Below are 26,344 nucleotides of genomic sequence, written 5' to 3'. Positions count from 1 at the left end.
TAGAGATGCCCTTCTCCCCCTCACTGTGGCCATCCGAAGCGCTCATCCCTTCTATTCAGCTGCTAAGTAACGTTGGCAGAGACTTTACTGCTGTTAGCACTAGCCTGCATCAACCATAAGGCGATCTCACTGGGAAAATATCTTCCTTGTAACCTGAGCACTTGGCATGAGAGCTGTGTTCAAAAGTATTTGATCAAAGGAACATTAAGAGAATGAATAGGTGAATGAATGAATGAATGAATGAATGAATGAACTAACGAATGGATGGATGGATGGATGGATGGATGGATGGATGGATGGATGGATGGATGGATGAACAAATGAATGAATGGATGGATGAATGCTACCAAAGGCCTTCAGTGTTCCCACTGGCCTTGTGTTTTAAAAACTGAAAATTCAGACCTGAAAAATTCCCCCTTCTTCTCTTCTTGTCATTAGCCGGGTACACAGTGATGAGTAATAAAACTTTAAAAAGTGAACACTTTTCATTTCATATCATTTCTCTTATTTATCCCATCCAGTTCCCCACTTAGTGCAGACACCTGATTGTCGTAGCCCAGTGGCCTTGAACCTGTGCATTTGTGGGATCTTTCTGTGACTGTCCCCCAAGTGATTGAGACTGTATACATACTACCATGCGTAGCTTTGATATGAAACGTAAAACTTACACAGTTTTTGAGCCACACAATCAACTAAGTGCAACTGACACTATAGAAAGTGGAATGGTGAGTGAAGGGAACACTTCAAAGGCACAGAAGGTTCCTGCTTCCAAGTGTCAGCCTGGTGAGGCTGGCAGCGCATCTTCAGACGAAAGCAAGAGAACAATTCTATCTATGAACATTTGGGTCCTGAAGAATCATTAATTGTCTTTACATAAGAAGACAGTTTAAAAGAAAACATGGAATAATTGAATAAATATAGGAATAAATGTTCTCAACTCCACACGTAATGATTATAAACTGCCCTCAAATTTTAAACACATTTAAAAAAATGTTCTGGAATTTTTAACAATCCTCTCGGCTAACAACTCTTCCTAAAATAGAGTCGGCTGTATTAAACTTTTTTTTTTTTTTTTTTTTTTTTTTGCATTCAGACATTTAAGTTTTGGACTCTGTGGGATGTGAGTTGCTAGCCTGTGCTCACAGAGGACCACTTTTAGGTCCCCAGGAAGCTGAACTCCTGAGTGCTCAGCATCCAGAGCAGCTGGACCTAAACTGACAGCTTCTACAGATATCGCCATGCCATCTCCTCTCTTCTCAGATCACCCTGTCTGACAGTGGGTAATCTGAGGTCACAGCTTCACTCTGAACCAATGCAGCAAAACACCACAACCAGGAAAAAAAAAAAAGAAGAAGAAGAGAAAAAGAAAAAAGAAAAGAACAAAAAGAACAAAGCAAAACAACAACAACAACAAAACAAAAACAAAAAACCTTGCTTCTCTGATAAGCTCAAAGCACCAGGTTCTCTCAGGATCCTCTGCGTAAAGTTCAACCGAAAAGCCCAGTTTAGCTGTGGTCTTCCTGTCTGTGTTACTTCAGAAAGGATGGAAGGCTACCTTTCTTGTTTAACCCACTGTAGAATTACACTGATTAACCAATTATTACATATGAGACCTTTACAAACGCAACAGAGCCCTCAACTTACAGAGCCCTTACCTACCATCTGTCCCGAGTCACAGAACAAATTAGTGACAAGAGAGGGCTGCAAGGCCAGCCAGCTAGCCAGCCCCACAGCTGCCTTCCCTGTACACGGGGATTTACAACCTGTACTCCTCCCCCTCAGAAACCATGTACTCTGTGCCTTTTTGAAACTTAGTTCCAAGCAGGACTTGTACAAATAACACTAGAATAAATACAGGCTTGCCTCACTTTTTCCAATTTATGAGCCTAATAACATGATCTAGATACTTTCCAAAAGTAATGTTCAACCATGAATAGAGATGAATGGGCTCTCAGAGAAACAACTTGCAAATGTGATTTATGCAAATAATTGTATCATTAACACCTCAAAGAATTACATTTCTCAGAGTTTATATTAATTTATTTACGTACTTTACATTCCCACCACAGTTTCCCCTCCCTCTTCTCCTCCCAGTTCTCCCCATCCACCTCCCATCCCTCCTCCACTCCTCCTCCAATTCTCTTCAGAAAAAGGGGAGGCCTCCCAGGAATATCAGCCAGTTCTGGCATATCAAGTCTCAGTAAGACAAATTTCTCACTTTTTAATGGTAGCAAATGACCTCAAATAACTAATCCTTCACTTTGCAGTTCATGTGGTACATTTGAAGCCATTGCTTCTGTGCTGGTTTTCACAGATTTACCACATAGACCACAGGTTTTTAAAACTTCATTAAAATATACAAAGACTAAAAGGTTGTGTTGCCTAGTGTTTTATAAAGAGAAAGGGAGAGAGAAAAAGAGAGGAGCGAGAAGGAAGAGAGACCAACAGAGAGACAGACAGACAGACAGACAGACAGTGTGACAGTTTGTATATGCTTGGTCCAGGGAGTGGCACTATTTGGAGATATGGCCTTTTTGGAGTAAGGATGGCCTTGTTGGAGTAGGTGTGTCACTGTCAGCATGGGCTTTAAGACCCTACTTCGAGCTGCCTGGAAGAGAGTATTTTGCTGGCAGCCTTCAGATGAAGATGTAGAATTCTTAGCTCCTCCGGTACCATGCCAGCCTAGACGCTGCCATGTTCCTTCCCACCTTGATGATAATGGACTGACTGAATGTCTGAACCTGTTATCCAGCCCCAATTAAATGTTGTCCTTTATAGGACGTGCCTTGGTCATGGTGTCTCTTCACAGCAGTAAAACCCTAAGCAAAACAGAGAAGAAAAGGCCACTAAGAAAAAGTGCTGTCTAAAAAGGCTAAGAATAGTTATTTAACTCTATTGTTATCTCCTATCCCATTGAGACTTTCTCATGTAATATTTTTGCAAAGCAATAATGAGTGATAGGGTTTTTTTTTCCCAAAAAATCCTCTCTATGCTGTGAGCAGTGTTGAAGTTATCTGTGCGGTGATACAATGGCAATCCTCATAATACACCTGTGTTTAATTCTCCATATTACAGTAGCATTATGTCCTGCATTATCTCCCTTCTAGCACAGAATAGGAAAAAAAATCTAATTTAACACATGTCTTCCAGAATAGTGTTATTCACTGAATGATGTAGCGCCTATGTTCTCATTGAAAGAGAGTACTGGGTAACAGATAGCAATGAATTATTTTCCAGAGCAATTTAGGAGGAAGTAGGTTAAAAGTATCCCAGTTCTTGGAACTTTGGATGGTGCGATAGCACTGTTTTATTAAAGGAAACAAAAATTTTGCATTCACTCAGCTGCTTATACATTTAGACAGTGAATGGAAGTGTGGTGTAATCCTGGGCCTTATAGCACGAGAAATGAACGAGAAGCCCTTTCCACACTTAAAAATTGTTTTAGCAAGTGGGAAACAAAGTCGATGGCTTGGCTCTTTACATTCGTCTGAAATCATTCTAATCTGTCCTCATTCTTCCTGAGTAGTGCATTCTAAGATAAGTTTCAAAAGTAGACAAGTATTTATTTCATCGCTAGAACGGGATATTGGGATAGCATTAGAGGGAACAGCATAGCAATACCTAAGGGTATTGAATGGTGGCGCTGTAGAGCATCAGCTCCCCCACCCCCACCTAACCTCTACACTCACAACTGCATCCTTCCCTACCTGACATCAATGCTGGATACGGATACAGCAACCAGAGAGGAGAGAAAGCGTCCCAAGAAACGCAAAGGAGTCAAAGACATCACGACTCCCACAATTAGGAGTTCCATAAACACACCAAGCTAACAGCCATACATACGGCTGCAGACGACCTAGCACAGAACACTGAAGGCCCTGCGCTTGCCCCTGCAAGCTCAGTGAGCCCGTATGCACCCTGCTTGGTTGATCCAGTGGCCTATGTTCTCCCTGTGTTCTCCAGGTCCTCTGACTCCTACAATTTTCCTATCCACCCTTCCATAGGATTCCCCACACTCCAAGAGGAGGGGCCAGATGGAGACCTGCAATTTAGACTCTCTTCCTGCATAATGTCTGGCTGTGGGTCTCGGTATCTGCTTCCACACGCTGCCAGAGGAAACCTCTCTGATGATAACTGGATGAGGCAACAATCCATGAGGACAGCAGGAAGTCACTGGAAATCTTTTCTTTCTTTTTTTAAATTTTATTTATTTATTTTAATTTTATTTAATTTTTTGCCAGTCATGTTTGGTTCTACCCTAGGTGTCTGGTCCTGGCCATCCAGGCAATACAGGGCACGGGCTCTCTCTCATGGGTTGGGCCTTTCGATATAAACCAAACATTGGTTGGCCACCCTCACATGTCCTGAACCATCGTTGCCACAGTACATCTTGCAGTCAGGACAGGTTGTAAACGGAGAGTTTTGTGGCTGGGTTGATGTCCATGTTAGTCTTGCTAGAACCTGCAGAGTGCTTCCCATGCCAAAGAGACTGGAACATAGAGGTGAAGGCCCCGTGCAGGCACTAATGCAACCTCTCTATGTTCAATGAACTGTGTGGATGTCCTTGGCAATGGGGCCCTGCTGCCAGTTCTCAGAGAGAAACCCTCCATCCTAGCATCAACCTGGGTTATTTGGGGATCTCCACAGGGGGACTTTCTTGGCCAACAACTCAACTCAATGCAACTCCTCACTGGAAGCCTTGCTTGATTACAAGCTATGGCCAATTGAAAATCCATCTCTACCACTACAAGGAGTGGACACTAGGATCACCCTCATAGGTTACAGGAAGTTTCCACTACTCTTGGTTTCTTCACTGCCGCCCCAAATGCCTCCCAATTCCAGCCATCTCTCCCCCACACTCTCCCTTCATCCCATCTACCCACCCCCGACACACACACACACACACACACACACACACACACACAATCTCATCCCTCAACTCCTGTCCTACCCACCCCAATCTACCAGCAAAAAATTGTTTCCCCTTCTACAGAAGATGCATGAATTCCACGGCATCCCTCCTCTTTACCTAACCTCTCTGAGTGTACAGACTATAGATTAATTATCATTTACTTAATAGCTAATATCCCCTTATAAGTGAGTACACACCATATTTGTCAAGTGATATCTATCTTTCAGAGGCTAGCTTAATTTTGCTTAACATGCAGATCTCTACTTTTATTTGTTTTCTTGCAAATAATATAATTTTATTCTTCATTACTGAATAAAGTTCCATGGAGTACAGATGCCAGGTTTATTCATCTGTTGATGGGAACCTGGGCTGATTCTCTGATTGGGCTATTGTGAATAGTCCTCCAATAAGCGTGAATGTGAAAGAAGCCCTGTGGTGCAATAACTGAGACTTCAATAATATAACTACAAGCACTGTGGCTATATCATGTGGTAGCTCATTTTAGTTTGCTTATTAATTTGTTTGTTTTTTCTGATTTCCATAGGGACTAAATTTACTTTCCTTCCAGACTGCATAAAAGTTCCTTTCCCTCTCTCTCATTTAGCATTTGTAGTTTTCGCTCTTGATGATAGCCATTCGGATTATGATGAGATAAACCTCCTTGTAATTTTGATTTGCCTTTTTATGATAACTAAAGATGCTCAACATTTTTCCATACATTTACTGGGTATTTGACTGGTCTGTAATGCTGAATCTTTAGAGTCTCAAGACTTCAGAAATGGATCTATAAGAAAAGGAAAGCTTCCAAACAACTTACTGTCCATTTGAAATCTTTTTCTTTTGGATTAAAATTATCAATTACAGTGAATGAGAAATGGAGGATTTTTCAAATGTATTCACTTTCTCTGGATCATTTTTTGTTAGATTTTAGTATTAAATCTTTGTGATTTTACTACCTATCTCTTAACTGGCCTCTTGCAAGAATGGTCCTACGCTCTAAAATTTAGATGTGAAATAGATCTGAATATAGCTGCATTGTGGGGTGCTGGACATGCACACATATACACATGGGCAGACTCCTTATTCTGTTACATCCTCACTTTTACATCCGCAGCCCACTACCTACTTGTTGGGTATCAAGCTTTGAATATAATTTGGAAAACAGGGTGAAAATCTTCCCTAGTGATGATTTCAGTAGCCTCAATGTCTCTGACTTCCTGTCCCTTCTTTGTTCTTCAGTGATTAAGCTTGCTCTGTAGGAGAGGAATCAGTAGCAAAAGTGCTTCTGAATCCTGGCTAGTCCCTTTGATTAGCATCCTTTCTTCTCTAGCTCACTAACCATATGGCGAAAACAACGAGCCATGATTGTGGTTTCAAATCTAAAGAATGATACTAGTTGTTCATTCCTGCAACCTGAAGCTAGCATCTGGTGGTTAGAGCTTCCTGAAATAACAGAAAGAAATGAAAGACCAAAAAAAAAAAGCACTTCAGTGCTCAGAGGTGAAAACATATAGACAAGATTAATCCACAGTGTAAGTTAGTCCATTTTTATTAAAAGGATGGGAGCCAGGGGGAAGGGGTAGCTTCATAGAGCTCAGCGGACCTGAATCTCAATCCCCAGGATGCACATAAGGCTGTGTTAGGCAGCATGCATATGTAATCCACACCTACAATGAGATCGGAGGTCCAGAAGGGAGACATCCCAGAAGCTTGGGAGCCAGGGACCAGACTGCAGCTCTACAGCCTGCCTTAAACAACGCGGAAGGAGGGGGCTGATGCCTGAGCTTGTTCTCTGACCTCCACACGGATGCTCCCCACGTGTGCTGCAACACATGAGCACCCTCACTCTCTCACACACATACAAGCATGCAAACATATCTACACACTATATAAACACACTGTACATGCATGCAAGATATTTCTACTTCTTTTAATGTAAGAATTAGAAACTGTGCCCAAGGCTTAAGGCTCCCTTCCCTTTTTCCCTCACATTACAACTAGAAATAAACTATATTTAGTATTCTTCATCAGAAGAAAAAATAAAGAGCATTGCATGCTCCCTTATCTTTGTCACATGTGAGCTCAGAAGCGTCCCAGTTTCTACCCACTATTAGATTTATGCATTTTGTTACTTAAAATTATGTTTTCCACATTAAACGTCTGTCCCATTTTTTTTCCCTGTATTTTATTTTAAGATTATTCTGGCTTACACTTTCCATTTCCAGACAACACTAGGCAAAGAATTTGAAGTAAAGATGTACTGTTCATTTTTCAGTGGTGTTCATTTGAACAAGTATTGAACAAGGTTCATTTTTTATTGGGGTCATGTAGTCATTAGTCTGCTGGAGTTGCCATGAGAAAATACCACCCACTGGGTGTTTAGTTTAGGACTAAACACCAGAAATGTATTCTTTGTAGTTCGTTCTGGAGTCCAAGACCAAAGATGTCAGCAAGCGTGGCTCTTCTGGAAGCTTCTCCAGCTCACAGACAGCTGGCTCCATCCTGAGCATGTCCCCACATGGCCTTTTCTCTGTGCCTGCAGATTCTTTGCTGTATCTGCATCCCCCTGTAGGGACACCAGTCGTATTGGGTTATACTTTTATGACTTGATTTAACCTGAATTTCTCTTTTTAAGTCTCTTTTAATATAGTCACACAGTGAGTTAGGCCTTCAGCGTGTGAATTTAGAATAAATGCCATTCACAACAGGTAGCAATATGGCTTGTCAAATGTTTTTAATATCTTCCCTTTAGGGAGAAGAGAAAAAAAAAAAACATTCTCAAGAAGAAAAGTGATAATATTCACCTTTCCATGTGAAAGTTGTCTGATATACAAAATTATATGAATATGCAAATCACTTGGATAAGGATACCATTTATGAGACAATAGGTAAATGAACATGAAGTCACTGTTAGCTGTGGAATACACTGAGACTTAACACGGGGGCAGGAGAGTAGGTGAGATCATACCAGCTGCCTTCGAATGCTCCCTGAATGTTCAGGGACAGCGTTTACATATTACTCTCAGTGAATTTGACTAGGGCTTGCCAAATTTAACAAATCAAAATATTGGGTGCATATTTCAACTACAGAAGAAAAATGATGGTTGGTTTATTCATTTATGGCAAATGCTAACCTCATTTGATAATTGGGACACACCGTTCCAAAAAGTTCCATCATGGGGTATATTCACCCTTAAAAAAAATAAAGCGCAAGTGTTTGTTATTTATGTAGAATTCACATTTAACTGTGGGTGCTGTGTGATTGTTGTTTGTTTGTTTTCTGGCAAACTTACATTATGTTAAAGATTGAATCTTTGGGGATGGGGATGTGGTGAGGTGGCTTAGACTCCACAGTCTCTTTCACACGTGGCTCGTGTGAGAAGCTTAAGGAAAAAAATAAAAAGAATGACACTTTTCCCCTTTACTGCCCTCCACCTACCCACCCAGTTACATCGCTTTCACTAACTTCATAAATGTAATTTTCTAGTCTTTATTAGAAGGTTTTTAAAAGACCTATGCCCTAAAGCACGGAAAACTTAGGCGTTAGGCTCCTGTCCAAGCTGCTGTCGTGATATATGACTACAATACATCATGTTAAAATATTAAAATCAGTTATGTACCCAACTCTCCAGCTGAAGCATTTTCGTGTCTCTAGCAATTCCCCATCATCTCATCGTGCGGTTACACAAATAGACTTCAGATACCAAGGAATATCTAATTCTTCGTCTCTGAACTTTGGGCAGCTCACTCACCTGTAAAAGCAGAGGATTGGATTTAAGGTGTTTTCCCAAGGGTCCTAACGATTTCCCCCCCCCCCCAGACATCTCTGAAATGAGGGTTTTGCTAATTCTCTCATTTGCCTTATGAAGCCTAAATTGTTCCAACTTCAGATGAATCTTTATTCTCTTGAAGTTCATAGTGTTTCAATTGTTAAATAATTAAGGATTATAGTACTCGAGAATTTCACCTGTAATAGATGTTTCCCAACCATAAATTCATCAATGATGAAAGAAAATACAGACTTTATTCTCTTCTCCTCCCCCACACTTCCCTTAACACAGATTTTTGTGCACATTGTGAGCTCAGATGCTGTGCGCATGAAAATGCTGATGATGTTGAAACAGTCCCACAGTGGCGGGTTCTGACTGATGAAAATAATTTTGCTGGAACTGAAGCCAATCTCTCCGGTTTGAGTTAGATGGAACCGCTTCTTGTTCTCTACCGCCATCTAGTGGCGCAAAGGTCACCACATCTGTGCAACATGGCAATTCAAAGCTGAGATTTTTAAAGATTACTACAAATCGAATGGATGAATTGTTTTATTCTTGTCATCACAGTAAAATGGGATTTACAGAGTGTTTCAACAGATAAAATGTAATAAATGTTAATAAAAGTTAAGTATAACACAATGACAGATGTTAGCATCTAAGCAGTATAAATTTGTGCAATTTAATCTCTTTATGATGTTCAGACATAAACTTGAACACTGAAGGAAAAAAATGCAATGTACCTTAACGGGTGAAAAATAGAAGTTTTTCTACTCCTCTGATTTTGTATCATGGCGAAGATTTAAAAAATAATAATAATAATTGTAATCATGGATGAGGAAAAGCAAGAAAATACCATCCTCCTAAATGTGGAGTTGGTACCGGCTATTCAGCCTGTTTAACCATTTGTCTTCAACTAGAATAGAGCTTTAGCCTCATTATTATTTATAAGCGTAATACAGTGCTTAATGAGTGTTGAATAACATTTAGTTTTTAATGTCCCATAATCTGGAACTTTCTCCAAATGGCATAATAGTGTGTTTAATTGTGTGAATCTAAAGTAAAAATAAATTTCTCTAATGAATGAAATAAAATCCTTCCAAAATGAGACTTTTCCCCCACGAAAGCTTTTTTTTTTCCTGAATAACAATTATCAGGGGGAAATTTCTGCCATTTAACATTATCCAAGCTCTCTATTGTAATTTAACGCATCAACAGTATTATCAAGCACTTAGGAAAGGCAAACAAAAGAACTCTGAACAGAGTGCCTGTGTCTTAATATACTTGTGAACCATCTGAGAAATATCCAATTTGTTTTTTCAGGGAGGGAAAATCCCTATACGGTGGACAGCCCCAGAAGCTATTGCCTACAGAAAATTCTCCTCAGCTAGTGACGCGTGGAGCTACGGGATTGTCATGTGGGAGGTGATGTCCTATGGAGAGAGACCGTACTGGGAAATGTCCAACCAGGATGTAAGTACCTGGATGCTTCTGCCATTTTGTGAAGGGAAGGGCATTAGCTTGATGAGGAACATCCCTCTCTTTTAATTGTCTCTCGGGTTAACCCTTGTCTTGCTGTCAGTTTTATAGGAGACTAGAGGAAGAGGGGACCTGAGAATGTGCAGAAGATTCTACCCCTAGTTGACTGGGTGAGCTGGGCTTTGTTCCATGCTGGGCACACATCTTACCTGAGACATTCTCAGCACTGCTTATCTATAGTTAAACAAAAGAAAGAGTAATATTGACTTTTTTATTTCATCCATGGGGCAATTCAGTGTACCACTGCAAAATCCAGATCAGTCTAGGATAGATAGTCCTTCAAGGGAGAGTGAATGCTTTCAGGCACTATCAGTAAATGTCATCTCACAAGGTTCCTTTGAGATACGTAATCTTTCGTGTCATCTCTTATTTTCCCTTTGGTTGTTTTATCTGTAGCAATTACATTTGTGGTTGATAACATTACAGGACGGAATAGCTCATACGCGTAGCCTCTATGATCTGCCTGCAGTCATAGAGACAGTAATCAGAGGAGCAGACATTCCAACAATGAAAGGGGGAGAGGCCAGAGCAGACAAATGTGTGCCTCCTCTAAGAATCCGGGGCTGTCTAATTGTCTTGCCTTCTCCAGTGCACCTTGTGGTTTCTAAAGCTAGAGCGATGGGAAGTAAACACTGATATGATTTTGGATGTCCATGGATGCAAAGATAGCTAGCTACCAGACTGTATATCATCCCCAAACATACACAGAGCATAAGCAGTATAGCATCACATTTCTCTACTCCCACTAAAAACTTACAGCCCTCCTTACAAACCTCCACACCTCACATTTTGCTACTACAGATTCCAGTTTCTACACCTTCTGTAGTTGTGCAACAGCTACAGATTGTTTTGGTTTCACAGATTTGTTTTGTTGTTGTTGTTGTTGTTGTTGTTGTTGTTGTTGTTTGAGTCAAGAGTCTCACTATGTAACCCTGGCTGTCCTGGAACTCACTACATAGACCAGGCTGGTCTCAAACTCCAAGAGATCCACCTGACTCTGCCTCCTGAGTGCTGGGATTCTAAAGGCATAAGTCTGGCTAGATTGTTGGCCACAACGGATGCTTCTACTCACATAGAGTATTGCTTTTGCAACTGAGTCCTGCTTCATTGTCTAGGAATCTACTGACTGCTCATGGAGAATGCCAACACCAGTTACCCATAAAACAGCAGGGAGAAGATCACACGAGCAGTCATTGCTCTCCAAAGCACAATGTCAAACACAAAGCCAGAATAGCAGGGTCCCCCAGAACATCTGGAGCATCTGGAACACACAGTGTGCATTGCCAGCAACCTCTGTACCATATCCATCAGTGGGGCATTTTAGAGCCATGTCGTGACGAGAGTTCTGTATTCTCTAGGAGAGTTTTATGTAATGAACCTCTAACCCTGTGACTGAACGTTGTTGTTGTTGTTGTTGGGGTGGTTGTTGTTTGACTGTTTGTCTGTAGTGGATGTCAATTCATAAAAGCCTTTTCCAAGCACTTCCTGAGTTAAACTTCCAACTGGAAACTTGTCCCATTACTACCAGAGCCTCCACTTTGGATTATGGTTTTGTTTTATTTTTGTTGCTTATTTGTAGTTCTTAAAAACCAGGTAGCTACGTCATGTAAGCCCCAAATTCGGTCACTATAACACCCACTTTAACCCTGACACGTTGCTCTCATACGTCGTATTCTGTTGAGGATAAACTAAGTCATCCAAGCAATCCCAGAATCAATTTCTCTTTGGTGCTGCTTCTTGTCTAGAGTCTCTCATGGTAATGGGTTCTTCACGCTCTTAGATTGCAGGCATAGTAAACTTTTATAACAAGCCATGGCCATTGCCGAGGAAAGCGAGGAATAACTGTGACTTGTATGTCGGTTTGTTTGAGTTCACACAGCTTCCTGTTTTGGACTGGTGATTTCCTGCTCTTGTAGAGTCCCGGTCTTAACAGTTAGGAGAAAGACTAGAAACGAAATAAATAAGCAAAAGTATTATATGTGACCTGGCACTATAATGGGAATGAGACAAATGAGGAAAATAAGACACTCCAGGCTTGGATTTGATTTATTTTATGAGACACTCTCATGAAAGTCATTCACTTAAGGCAATAAGAGTCATAATTAGTCCTTCTTATTGGACACCCAGAGGGAGTCATTCTAATAAAAGGCTGACCAAGAGGAAGAGCCATTTCTTGAGTTTCCTGATCCCTAGATTTCCTTTCCTCCTGGGACCCATTGCAGGCACAAATTTGACAAGTACAGCCATGGTGAAGCGGACTCTGATTCGGTCAGGTAAGCCGCTTAGACTTTGAAAGTGCCTCAGTCTCATGAGTATATGAAATGATAAAGAAATGAGTTAGGGTCTTCCCAATGTGCCTTCTCATCGTAAGATGCTGTAATTTTGTAATCTGTAAGGAGACTCTGGTCGCAAAGAAAAGACTCATGGTCTCCCTTCTCCAGTATAGCCTTCTCTCGATCTCTGCTGAGCTGCCAAAAGTAGGCAGGACGTTCGTAAAGCACGGGTACAAGTGAGGATGCCAGACCACAAGACAGATTGCTTAGGGAGGCAGCTTCTATGGGGAATGGCCCAATTGTGCCATTTCAACTAAGACTGCCATGTAAATTGTCCTTAATTGTTGCCTAGAATGGTCCAGAGCCTGCTTTCAGCTTCTTCCTGCCTGGATTGTGCCCAACAATTCGCCCAGCAGTTCTGGCCATAGATCTTGATGATCAGCATACAATATGACCGTTTAGAGAGTGATTTTGTCTATTAAGCCTCATTTGGCCACATGGGCTCCATCTGGAACAGGAGAGGATCCTACAGCCAGGAATCACCTGACACCAAGCCCGTTCTCATTTGGTCTCAGCACCAGGCTGAACTTTTTCTCCACACAGAGCCAAAGGAGGGTCTCAGTCGCTGTGGTTTCCCTGTCTTCTGTGGGTGACCAAGGAATATTCAAGGAAGAATCTGTGGAGGGAGGGGAGATGTGGGGCTGAATTAGGGAAGTCAAATCTTGAGGCCTTTGGATCCACACATGACTACATGAAAGCAGAATGAGCTAAAATCTTTTATGTTTCCCATGAATACCTTCCTCTGCTACCGGAAAGGGAGCTGGAATTCTGTTTAGCTAAACATATTGGAAGTCAGCATATCTGCAATGGATCCAGTAACCCAGATTTATGTTTAGAAGCAGAAATAGCTTAATAAAAAATTCTCTGACTGCTCTGTCCAAGTTCTGGCTATTCTGTTTGTCCTTGATTCCTTATCCATGCAATCGAGGTGTAGTTTTACACTTGACCATTTCCAACCAAGGTGCTTTCTAAGAAAAGTAATGAGACAGAGAGTAAAGTCCAACCATATTGTGTTTCCGTGTCTTATATACTTTTACTGCACTTTGGTGAGTTAACAAAGCTGTGGGCACAGATCAAATGGAACATTACAATGTTTTATGATTTTTAATGAGTTCAGAAAATTTCAGACAGTTTTTAGGAAATGGTTTTTCTCTTCTGCCGACTATGGTGTATTTTATTACAATGAACAATTCTGAGTCGGCAGAATCTGTGTTAGTGAATAATATAATGAGTTTCCCAAAGGTCAGGGGAATTGTACATTAGGGAATGGAAATGAGGAGGGGAAAAAAAAAAGCCGAATGCAGAGAACTATCGTATAAAAAAAAAATAACAAAATATAATAGCAGGTGCCAGCTGCTCAGTCACTCAGCAAGTACTTATTAAACATGTGCCACTCACCAGACCAGGTGTGCATGTGGGGGGAGGATGTGGGAAAATCAGTCCTCTGCTGTGTTAAAGGAAACAAACAAAGCACCGAAAGACAGATGCTGAGCTCTTTCCCACACAGGGCAGCCAAGAAGATAATCACATAGCACTACCTAGTAGACTGGTACTTAACCAGACTCTAAGAAGAACACGAAGAGGTACATGCAAGGTCAGGCACCAGGTGCCAAGTAGCCAAACACATTCAAGTCAGGGAAACTGTGTCTAGTATTCTAGGTGGCACCTTAAGGTAACTACAGAATATAGCAGCGATTATATATTGGGGAGGGGGTGTTTTATGTGTTTGCGTATTTGTTCCAATTTTATTTTTGAGACAGGGTTTGTCTAGGTAGCATTGGCTGACCTCGAACTCGTTCTGTAGACCAGGCTGGCCTTGAGCTCGGAGATCTGCATGCCTCTGTCTCCCAAGTGCTGGGACTCAAGCCATGCACCACTACACCTGGATTGATCAAATATTTTGAAAAAAAACTAGATGAGAGAGGCTTGAAGATTTCCAAGGCAAAGAAATGACAAACGGTTGCAGAGGTAGTAACGTTAATCCCTCTGACTGAGCATCACCCGCTGGACACCTGCATGAAATTCTCACAGAATTAATGAGACATATTTTTCAATAAAGGTCTCCATTATTTCAGCGTAGAGATGACGTTCTGGTACTTTATTAGTCCTACACCCACATCCGATTAAAATGACACTCATCAAGGGGGTATGCTGTTCTTTCTTCTTCTTTAAATGTAATAAAATACTGTACAACTATAATATAGTTATTTAAAATATACATACCACAAAAGCATGCCAGCTCTGTTACGGAAGGTTTTTCTGATTACTAAAGAAAGGAACGCAATGCAAACTAACTTGAACAAAAAAGACTTTTCTTTTTTTATCATGAAACAGCAGGCTGATTAACACGCTGAATCTGGGTGTGCAATGCTTTTGTGTGGGCCTGAGTTTCTAGACTCTTTCTACTCATTGCATTCTTTGCTGCCTCCTGCTCTGAGGCTCAGGATGTCAGGTGAGCCACAGCACTACCATGAATCTTTTCTAAACTTCCCATGCCAATCCCAGTGTTAGAGAAGAATGGCTGGCTCAAGCTTGATCTAAACTCACATCAGAGAAGCAAGTACTGCCACCCAAGGTAGGTCTCCATGCCAGCCTTCTCCACTCCATGGTGGATGGAGCACTATGACTGCAAATTGTCCCATGGAATGAGGGGATCGCAAGCGGAAGGACATTGTGCAGCCAGAAGATGATCGAGGTTCCTTGGTTTGCTTGTTCAGTTTCGTTTTTTTGTACACCCTTTGGGGATATTTGTCATTTAATCGCAACTTTATTGCAGTCTCACTTTCATGTGACACCAAAATGGAAATCGAGCATTACTGCATTCTAATCTAATATCCAAGCAAACTGGAAAGACCAGTATGCCTGCAGGGTCTCTCAGCATCAGCGTCGTCATCAGGATTTTGGGTTGAGGTGTGTCTTGAACTTTGGAGTTGATGCTTAGCCATAATATCAGCCTCTACATATGAGATTGCAGTAGCATTCCCCTTCTAAAATAGTCACACACACACACACACACACACACACACACACACACACACACACACAAAGGTTCTGGTTATTGTCTTGTCAGAGATGGGTGACAAGCATCACCCCCAGTTAACCCCAGTTAAGAGTCACTGACCATACAGTAGAAAGCTCTGAGTTCTGATCCCAGGTTCATGGCTGACTGATCACATAGGCAAGTCATTTAAGCTTTCTGAGATATCATTTTCTGGAGTTCAAAATAACTAATTGTAGATAGTGAAGAATTACAAGGTAACTCATTTATAGTACCTGGTACATATACATTGTTTAATTAATCCTGGGTAGTGAAATTAATCCTGGATTTCATATATTTACTATAGATCATCTGTTTTGTAATTGTTTGGCACAGTTTGTTTGGTTTTAAGTATCAAACTTGATTGGTACATTAAGATATCAAATTACAAAAACATGAAGAACATTGGAATAACAGGATAAATATTTAAAACAAACAGAAATTTAAAACATGAGAAGAATGGGCCTTTACCTGTCAACCTTGAGTCTAAATGAACAAAATTTATTTCCTCATTAAAAATACAGGCAAGGGTGCTGAAGAGATGGTTAACATAAAACAGCTATTTTAGGTGATTAGTTTGCTTAAGAGTCGAGATGGTTCTCTGAGGTAAATCCCATTATTATCTCCATTTCCAGATAAGAGAGCTGGAGCCTAGAAAGAATCCGTGATCTATCCAATTTGTTGGGGAACCATGGAATTGATGTTTAAGTCCCTGCTTAATCCAAAGTGCTTGCTTTTACCACTAAATTGTAAAGTAGACATTCAGGATTCAAAGGAATCTACACACCACTCTTCCTAATGAGACCAAAGCATCTTTAATCGTGCGTGCAACTCCATCACACAGAAGCATTTGCATTGCCTCCTGCTTGCAAAAGGATGTCAGATGACCTATCACTGTTGAGATACATAAAACCTCATTGCAGTTTTCTTGTACCTCGACGTTAATATTTTATGAAATGCACTATCCTGTTGTTGCATTTCGTACAAACAATTCAAATTTTAATGAATGGCAGAACTATCTCATTGCCCAAAAGAGTTCCAAGCCAGATGGAAGGTGGGGGGCGGGGGAGGATTGCTTGCTGCTTTTAAGTGTGGAGAGTTTATCTTTCGTTTCTGTAAGGTAGATCAAGGTAATGTTGTATGTTATTTTCATTCAAGTTCAGAATCATTGCATTTTAGTACCTATGGGAAGACATGGTGGTACACAAGCTCCAAAGATGGCACCAAGGCCAGTGCTCTTCTCCACTCTAACAATTGTAATGAGCTTCACAGGGGAGGGAAGGCAAAGTATGGACAGCAAGAAGCAGGAAATAACCAAATCCACGGAGTACGTGGGGAGAAAGGCCATCTTCACTTAAATGAGAAGCAACTTCAGTGGAGCTAATGATCTGACTGCTGCACTGTAGTCTGGGGTTTTGTTTTGCTTCCCTGACAGGGGGGTGGGGTGGGGGAGGGGCAAGCCTTTGAAATGCAGATGTCTACTAGGTGCTTAGGTTCTACCACTAAGCTCATCATTTTTTTCTAGAAAACTTCAGAAACAATCTCACCAGCTGGAGAGATGGCTCAGTGGTTAGGAGCACTGACTGCTCTTCCAGAGGTCCTGAGTTCAATTCCCAGCAATCACACGGTGGCGCACAACCATCTGTAATGTGATCAGATGTCCTCTTCTGGTGTGTCTGAAGACAGCGACAATGTACTCATATACATAAAATAAATCTTAATTAAAAAAAAAAAATCTCACTTGAGGCTACTTGGAGAAAGCACAGTGCTGCCATGATGTGTTTGGGTTTTCTCTACGTAATTTTTAAAAAAGCTTTTCAGGAGGAGGAGGAGGAGAAGGAGGAGGAGGAGGAGGAGAAGAAGAAGGGGAAGAAGAAGAAGAAGAAGAAGAAGAAGAAGAAGAAGAAGAAGAAGAAGAAGAAGAAGAAGAAGAAGAAGAAGAAGAAGAAGAAGAAGAANAGAAGAAGAAGAAGAAGAAGAAGAAGAAGAAGAAGAAGAAGAAGAAGAAGAAGAAGAAGAAGAAGAAGAAGAAGAAGAAGAAGAAGAAGAAGAAGATGTCAATGATGACGACGATGAGGACGAGGTTGCAGGTGCTTTCTCTGTAGATGATCACTTGAAGGGGCAAGACAGAATATATCTCTATCTCTCAGGTTTTTTATGAAACTTTTTTTGAATGCGGTGTGTCTGGAAACATCATTCTGGAATTAAGGAAGGAAGAAAGTATGTTTTCTGTATTTCTTGATTGCCCCCCATAATTCTATAACCTTTCTCAGTTAGGGGTCAGCACTGCAGCCAAGACTGGAGGATACACAGAATCCACTTACCTAGAAATGCAGCGTGATTTTTATGACTCAGAGACTCCAGTTCATTTTCAATTTTTTCTCTGATTAGATCTTCCAAAATCGACTGTATTATGTAATGGTCCCTGTGTAATGATCTGAGTAAGATACAGTAAATTGCTAAAAACCCATTCCTATTATTTCAACCCTCCATTTTACAGAGGGAATTTTTGCTTTGATTTGAATAAGTATTCTACTGAAACAATTTCCAAAATGGCCTCGTCTCCTCGGCTTTTCAGTAATTCACGCTCTTGGTGCGCAGGCATTCGGTTGAGAGGCAGCATTTTAATTAAATGAGCACTAATTGCACCTGCATGAGGGTGAATGCCTGCTTGAGAAACAAAAGGAATAAGGAATACAAAAGAAAAAAATGCAGTGAATCACAATTGTAAATAAGTCAGTGTAGCAAGTAGAAGAAACCAGAAACTCATATATGTTACTGCTACACAGAATTTTTAAGGAAAGAAAGGATAAATTTCCTAGATACATGATCACAAAGCTAGATAACATGCAGCATCCACAGTGTTTCCAACAAAAGGAACAAGAAAATAAAAACAAACAATCGTCTACACCTTTGATTTCCACTCAAAAAAACATATTAGACATTTTTGGGCTCTTGTGGCCTGTGTGTGTGTGTGTGTGTGTGTGTGTGTGTGTGTGTGTGTGTGTGTATGTGTGTGTGTGTTCTCTGATGATCATTTACATAAAGGGTACTTTAAATTTTCCTTTCCATTTGCACTCAGCTACTTTTTTTTTTTAATGTATAATTTTAAACCGTTTTAGTGAACTAAGGACCAGTAATATTAAAAGTTACCCAATATGTTCTGAATTCAAAATGAAGCTCCAAAGTAGAGAAGTTTGCTTATCCCTACAAGGGAAATGGCTGTGAGACATGAAGACACTGCCCTCTTTTTTAAAAAGTTAAATAAGTTAGTCTGGGACTTGATCTTCATATTTCTAAAATGTGTAAGCCACAGTTAACACACAAAAAAATTGTGCTGTTGCCCAAATCTTCTTTTTTTGTTTGTTTGTTTGTTTTTTTGTCTGGATGTTTGTAGATGGAGACATCTACAGCTCTTAGGAAGCAGCTCTGTACTAAAACCAATCCACTCCTGAATGCAGAAGAACCTGAGGTTTAAGCACTTATCAAGGCTCCTTCAGCGTCAGGATATCTGCAGATGGAGCTGCTAGTATACAATGTTCAATTGCAGGCAGAAGCGGTGCTTATTTCTTTATTAGTAACAGAGCCTTGTTTGTGAGTGATGCTTAGGTCTTCAATACTCCTTTATGGACACTGCTCCAAGCTCATGTGAAGTACAGAAAAGGTCCTTACTTACCTCTGTTCCCAGGAGTGGCTTTCGTTTTCTTATTAAAATATAATCACATAATTTCCCTCTATTCCCCTTTCTTACTCCAACTCTTCCCATGTCTCCCACACATGCACATTCCCACTTCCTTTTAATTCCTGGCTTTCTCTCCTTTGACTGTTATATACTATATAAATACATAAGTACAACCTGCTGAGTCCATTCAGCATTGCTTGCATGTACATAAATTTAGGCCCAACCACTTGACATTGGATAGTTACCCAGAAGCCCCTCTGGCTCTCAGCATTCCCTAGTTGTCTGTTATCCTTAGTAGAGGGATGAGGCCCCATGAGATTTCTACATTAGCATGTTTATTGGTACTGTCATTGCTCAGGTCTTATTTAGGCAGTCATATTATTGAAGTATTCCAGACATCGCTTTCCTGTCATTTCCAGGAGACACAAACCCATAACAGATTCCCTGATCTTCAGACTCATGTAATCCTCCCATCTTCTGCAATGTTTCCTGGGCTGTAGCTATGTTGGAAATATGTCCACCGGGACTGAGCACCCATGATTAGTTGTTGCAAGGAGAAGTTTCTTTAGTGAGGCTTAGGAGTCACACATGTCTATGGGCATAAAAATAAGTACTTAGGAAGTAATAAAGAATTATGGTACTTCAGTAAATTAGGGATAAAAAGTTCTTTAAGATCCATGACCCCACTTGCTACTGGGTAACTGGCTATGTTTTCAGTACTAGGCATGATTTCTTTGATCGTCAGTAGGTCTTAAATTAGACAAGTGTTAGTTACTTCCAAGTTGTAAGTTCCACTATTGAACCTATAGGGGTATCTTGCCATGGATATCTTGCCATACTGGGCATTGTGTTTCCTGGGCATCACAGATAGGTAGCACTATTCATTGCTTCCCTCCATTGGCAACATGCATAGCACCTTCTGGAGCTACAAAAGTTAGTCCTCCAGGAGGAAACTTTTGAGTGTGACTTTCAATTGTTAGAAACAATGTTTGTCCAAAGTTGTCACTAACAACTATTTAACCTATGAGAGTCCTATATTTCATAATGCTTATTCTTCTCATCATTCAGCAACCTACTCTGGCATAAATAGACTCCATCTTATACAGGCTCAACTGGTCTTATAGAAGACCCAAGTTTGAGTCTCATCACATGGTGGCTCTTAACTGTCTATAACTCCAGTTTCAGAAGATCTGATGCACTCATACAAGTTTCAAAAAGAAAGAAAAGAAAAAAGATAGCTAAAAAAGAAAGAAGGAAAAAAAGCAAGATTGAGAATTAACTATGTGGTTTTAGGAAACTTTCTGTCTTAAAAAGAAAATGTTAGGTTAAATAATAAGTCCACACTTAATGTATTGTCTAGTTGTTTCAGCTGGTCTTCTGTAAAAGTGGGGTCCAACAGATGTGCTGGCAAGTAAAGTGCAAGTATGCAAAGAAGAGTGAATCTTCCTTCTTCCAATGTCCTTATGTAGGTCTCCAGCAGAAGGTGTGACCCAGATTAAAGGTGTGTACCACCACGCCTGGATCTGGGATTTGCTCTGTCCCAGGCTGACCTTGAACTCAGTTCTCCTTGTCTCCTGGGTTTAAAGGTTTGTACTACCTTACCAAAGCCTAGGCTTTTCATGGCCGCATTGCCTCAAGACCATGCCAAGATCCAGATCAGAAACTTGTGTCTTCCAACCTCAAGATCTGGATGACAGGTGTGCCCTCCAATTCTGGATTGTAGTTCATTCCAGATATAGTCAAGTTGACAACCAGGAATAGCCATTACAGTCTCTTAAGTCTAAATTTCATCAAATGATGAAAATTGGACCAATGATCCAAGAAGATGCTTTCTGTTCAAGCATGAAGGCCTGAATTCAGAGCCCAAGCATGGAGATAAGAAGCCAACTGTGGCAATACACATCTGTGATTCTAGTAGTGGAGAAGCTTAGACAGAACACACCCCGCCCCCCAACTCACTGGTCAGCAAGTGTCACTGAATTAGTGAGCTCCAGGCTCAATGAGAGATTGTATCTCACATAAGGTGGAGACCAATTTAGAAAGATTCTGATATTGACCTCTGACCTCTATTAGCATACATACATCCATACATATGAACAAGTACACATGCATATAACACACACACCTTAGCAAATGTTTATGAGTGCAATAAGGTTAGGTATATATACATACCAGATTCATTGTTACATTCAAGCCTCCAAGAAGTTACTTTCCTTCCTTGTGTCCTTTACCAAGCCAAACATTGGAAGTTCTTACCATCTCTTGCCTCTAATCTTCTTCAGACTTTCTATGACAAGCCTTTCTAAAAGCAAAAACTAGTATTGTTCCCCTGCTAAAACTGTTTTCTTCTATGTTGAAGGCCTGAATTTGTATGCATAAGTGCTTCTTGTAGCCTGGCTCACAGCAGCTAAGTTTTGAGACCAACACAAGTATCAATCAACAGATCAATAAATAAAGAAACTAGGATATTTTTTCAACCATTAAGAAGAAACTCATGTCCATTTCAGGAAAATAGATATGAGTGGAGATAATTAATCACATTATTGAAGTCAGTCTCAGAAATTCAAATATTACCTGTTGTCTCTTATTTGTGGATCCCAGACTTTAAACAGATATATGAGTTCAGGTATGTAATGTATGACTTGAAAATAAAAGTGAAAGTGTATGGGGAGAACAAAAACTGCTAATGAGAATGTGTGCAGCAGCTATGAAGGGTAGGGAGTGTGGGAATAACACAGTTAAAGCACAGTAAATACATTTATATGCAGTTGGCTTCATAAATCATGGTCTCCTGTACAGTAAACATATATCCACTAAAATATCGTAACTAGTTGAAAATTAAAATCTAAGTGTATAGTATGCAAATGCATCATTGATGTAAGAGATAAATGTTTTATCTCTCATTCAGCTTCAGGTATTTTTCCATCCACACAAATCCACTTCCAGTAGCATCTCTTTCAAGCCGCCACTAGCCTTTGCAAAGGGTCCCGTGCCATTGAATACTCCCCTTCCCTGAGCTGCCGTCCTGAAGCTGGGCTGGGACCTACTGTGTGCTCCCACAGACCCTGTTTTAGATAATACTAGGCATATTCATAGACCTTTGACAACTTCACTCAATTATAAACTCCAGAATCACAGATATATATCATGTTGTGTCATCTTTTATACTAGAATGACCAATAGTACATTTTAAGTGATCAATGTTTGTTTCTGATTGGGGTGAAAATTATTAAATATCCATAATAATATATGTTCATGCATCCAGTTTCAAGCAGTTTTTGAAATTAGAGGGTTTTTTTGGTTTGGGTTTTTTTTCTTTTCTTTTTTCCTTTAATTAATTTATTTTTTTACATTTCATATTTTCTTCTATCCCCATTCACCCTCCAACTGTTCCATATCCTATACCTCCTCCCCATCTCCTTGTCTCCACGTGGATGTCCCCAACCCCCACCCCACCTGACCTCTAAACTCCCTGGGGCCTCCAGTCTTTTGAGGGTTAGGTGCATCATCTCTGAGTGAACACACACCCAGCAGTCCTCTACTGTATGTCTGTTGGGGGCCTTATATGCTGCCTGTTTGGTGGTCCAGTGTTTGAGAGATCTCAGGGGTCCAGATTAATTGAGACTACTGGTCCTCCTACAGGGTCGCCCTCCTCCTCAGCTTCTGTAAGCCTTCCCTAACTCAACTACAGGGGTCAGCTGTTTCTGTCCATTGGGTGCAAATATCTGCCTCTGACTCTTTCAGCTGCTTGTTGGGTCTTTGGGAGGGCAGTCATGCTAGGTCCCTTTCTGTGAGTGCTCCATAACCTCAGTCATAGTGTCAGGCCTTGGGACCTCCCCTTGAGCTGGATCCCACTTTGGGCCTGTCACTGGACCTCCTTTCCCTCAGGCTTGGTTTTATACGTGTGAGTAACTTTAGACAAGTCTGGCTTTGTTGTGATTGGGTGTCTCAGCTATAACATGACAATGAGAACTATAGGTATTCTGCAGGTTTGTTTCAAAGGTTGAAATCATAAACTCACAGCATTGGCAACTAGAATTTTGGAAATGGGACCCAAAAGCTCTCAGCAATTAGCTGGGTGGTTTTTTTTGTTTGTTTGTTTGTTTTTTATCATCACCACTGGTATCCTGTTATGCTATTGCTCTACAAGATGGGTTCTTGTTTGGAACCAAGGTTGCAAATGAATTTTATGATATATTAAAGAACTGAAGAAAATGAAAAACTAAGAAATCTGTAAAAGACAGAGAGATCCATAAGTAGGAAATGTATGGGACTCTTGATCCTCCCACTACCCCACAGGCAGCCACACAGGTCTTGATCCTCCCACTACCCCACAGGCAGCCACACAGGGCTCCAACACTCTGCCGGACTCCGTAAAACAAGAGTTCCACACAGCAATGCCACCCTCTTGCCACTCCCTGCTCTTAGAAAAAAAACAAAAAACAAAAACAAAAACAAAGCATCAGGACAGAGGGAGTTCTCTGCCTGGCAGATGCCAAGTAGTTTGGATGTGAAGTGTTGAGCATTTCCATGAGGTGTCTAGAAAGCTGTGGAAAATAGAAATCCCTCTGGGGCTAAGAAGAAGATATGAACAAAGGTTGAGGTTGTAATAAAGTTCTTTCTTCAGGAAGAGTCAGTCTCCTGTCACCTGATTGGTCTCAGCAATCAACAAGATTTGGGATGATGTCCCTTGATGACATTTTTTTAAAGTTACAATTGTGTTCTCTGGGTCTTTAAATGCTATCATGCTGTCCCCCGAGTCTATCAGAAGTAGCTATTCCAAATTTTACAAAAAGATGTTCCTCTATCAAGGCAAATCAAAAAAAATATTTTAATAATTTCTGCTTAGACCATTAGCATTTACTAATAAGTGAGACACTATGTTAAACGACAAGAATGAAAAATCCAGAGATGTAGTTCCTGCATTCGTGTATACATAGCCTGAGGAAAAGCAATAGAAGAAGAAATATAATAAAAGTGGTAGGTGCAATAATAGAGGTGTGCATAAAATTCAAAAACATTTAGAAATGACATCTCATTCAAACATGTTTTACAAACTACAAAGTACTGTGTGCGTGTGTGTGTGTGTGTGTGTGTGTGTGTGTGTGTTATTTATTGAGAATACTAAGTTTAGGGCCCAAATGAAAACACCAAAGTCAAATGAGCATGTGTAATAACAAAGGATAACATGCTATAAAATTTGAGAAGAGATCAATCTATCATGAAAATTGAAGGCAGTATCTGAGCAATAGCAAAGGACATCTGAAAGTCACAGGAATTAAACATAGCTCCTAATTCTGCCTCACAGTAGCTATGTGAATCTCGACAGGCCTCCTTATGTCTCCCAGCCTAATTTTTATGATGTAAAAAGTAGCGATAATAGTATCCACCAGAGTCATTTTAAGCAGTAAACAGAAGAAAAAAGTACAAGAACTGAGCACACAGAAAATGCTCAGTAAAGGCCACCTTTCCTCCTAACATGGCTGCACCTGCCGCTGTTTTGTTCTATGCACTTGCAATCACATAACCGCCAAATTGACTCTCATGCTCCCAGGGCGCAAATGTTCTCGAAAGCCATTCTGTCCTATTTCTTATAATTACTTCCATAAGCTATTCACAGCAGTTGTGATTGATTTTGAGCATTTTTTATCCATTCGTGTTTTACTAAAACATGTAACAAAACAACTTAAACCCAAGCCTGCATAGTACCAAAAGCAGTCCAAAAAAATGAGAAAAATAATATTCAATAATGTAATATAAAATGTAATATAAAATAATATCCTTGCGGATTGACGTATTCTGGGACTGAGAGAAAGATCCATAAGTAAAAGGGCCTGCTGCTCAGGCATACAGACCTGAGTTTGGAACCCCAGCATTCATGTGTGAAGCTCATGTATGTCAAGTATGAAGCTCATACATGTATCATATACACTCATGTGTATATGACAGACCTGAGTTTGGAACCCCAGAATTCATGTGTGAAGCTCATATATGTCATGTATGAAGCTCATATATGTATCATATACACTCATGTGTATATGACGACATCTACCCAAAACCACAGCACTGGGACGGAAGAGAAACACATGGATCCCAGGGGATTGGTGGCAGGCGAGTCTGGCTAACACCTCAAGCTCCAGATTCAGTGGAAATCTCAAAATCAGAAGGCAGTCAATAATAGAAGATACGTAAAGTCAATCTACACTTTCTCATGACCAAACACGGGAAATTATATACACACACACACATGCACATACACAAAGTATTACAGTCACCAAAAATACGGATGTGATCACAAGAAATTCTCTAAATACTGAAAAAGTTAGAACTTAGCAATTAAGAGGGTACTGAAGAAATATTAATGCTTCTTTTTTAACAACTTGCCTCTGACGTAAATTCAGAATATTTTATAGTCATGTCAAATGATGTCAGTTTAAGAAGAAATTAAAATGAGATGTCAGTGTTTAAAAAAAAACATAAAGATATGTTGATGGCCCTGCGACAGAATTCTTTTTTTTCCCTCTCTCTCTCTCTTTTTAATTAGATATTTTCTTTATTTACTTTTCAAGTGCTATCCCGAAAGTTCCCTATACCCTCCCCCTGCCCCTGTTCCCCTACCCACCCACTCCCACTTCATGGCCCTGGCATTCCTCTGTACTAGGGCATATATAGTTTGCAAGACCAAGGGGCCTCTCTTCCCAATGATGGCTGAATAGGCCATCTTCTGCTACATATGAAGCTAGAGACAAGAGTTCTGGGGGTACTGGTTAGTTCATATTGTTGCTCCACCTACAGGGTTGCAGACCCCTTCAGCTCCTTGCGTACTTTCTCTAGCTCCTCCATTGGGAACCCTGTGTTCCATCCAACAGCTGACTGTGAGCATCCACTTCAGTGTTTGCCAGGCACTGGCACAGCCTCACAAGAGACCACAATATCAGGATCCCTTCAGCAACATCTTGCTGGCATGTGCAATAGTGTCTGGGTTTGGTGACTGATGATGGGATGGATCCCCGGGTTGGGTAGTCTCTGGATAGTCCATCCTTTCATCTTAGCTCCAAACTTAGTCTCTGTAAC

General features: G+C 40.5%; 1 protein-coding gene across 3 annotated transcripts in view; it reads left to right on the top strand.

Moving 5' to 3' along the window:
- Positions 1–26,344, top strand: part of Epha6 (EPH receptor A6) — an 858,253-nt gene that overhangs the window by 814,518 nt on the left and 17,391 nt on the right. For all 3 annotated transcript variants that reach the window (XM_021209922.2, XM_029544433.1, XM_021209921.2), the window contains one exon: positions 10,003–10,152. In XM_021209922.2, the coding sequence (XP_021065581.1) occupies positions 10,003–10,152 (150 nt within the window). The remainder of the gene's footprint in view (positions 1–10,002; positions 10,153–26,344) is intronic.

This window comes from Mus pahari, chromosome 12, assembly GCF_900095145.1.
Source record: "Mus pahari chromosome 12, PAHARI_EIJ_v1.1, whole genome shotgun sequence".
Classification (NCBI taxonomy): Eukaryota; Metazoa; Chordata; class Mammalia; order Rodentia; family Muridae; genus Mus; species Mus pahari.
This window is presented reverse-complemented; position numbering and strand designations above follow the sequence as displayed.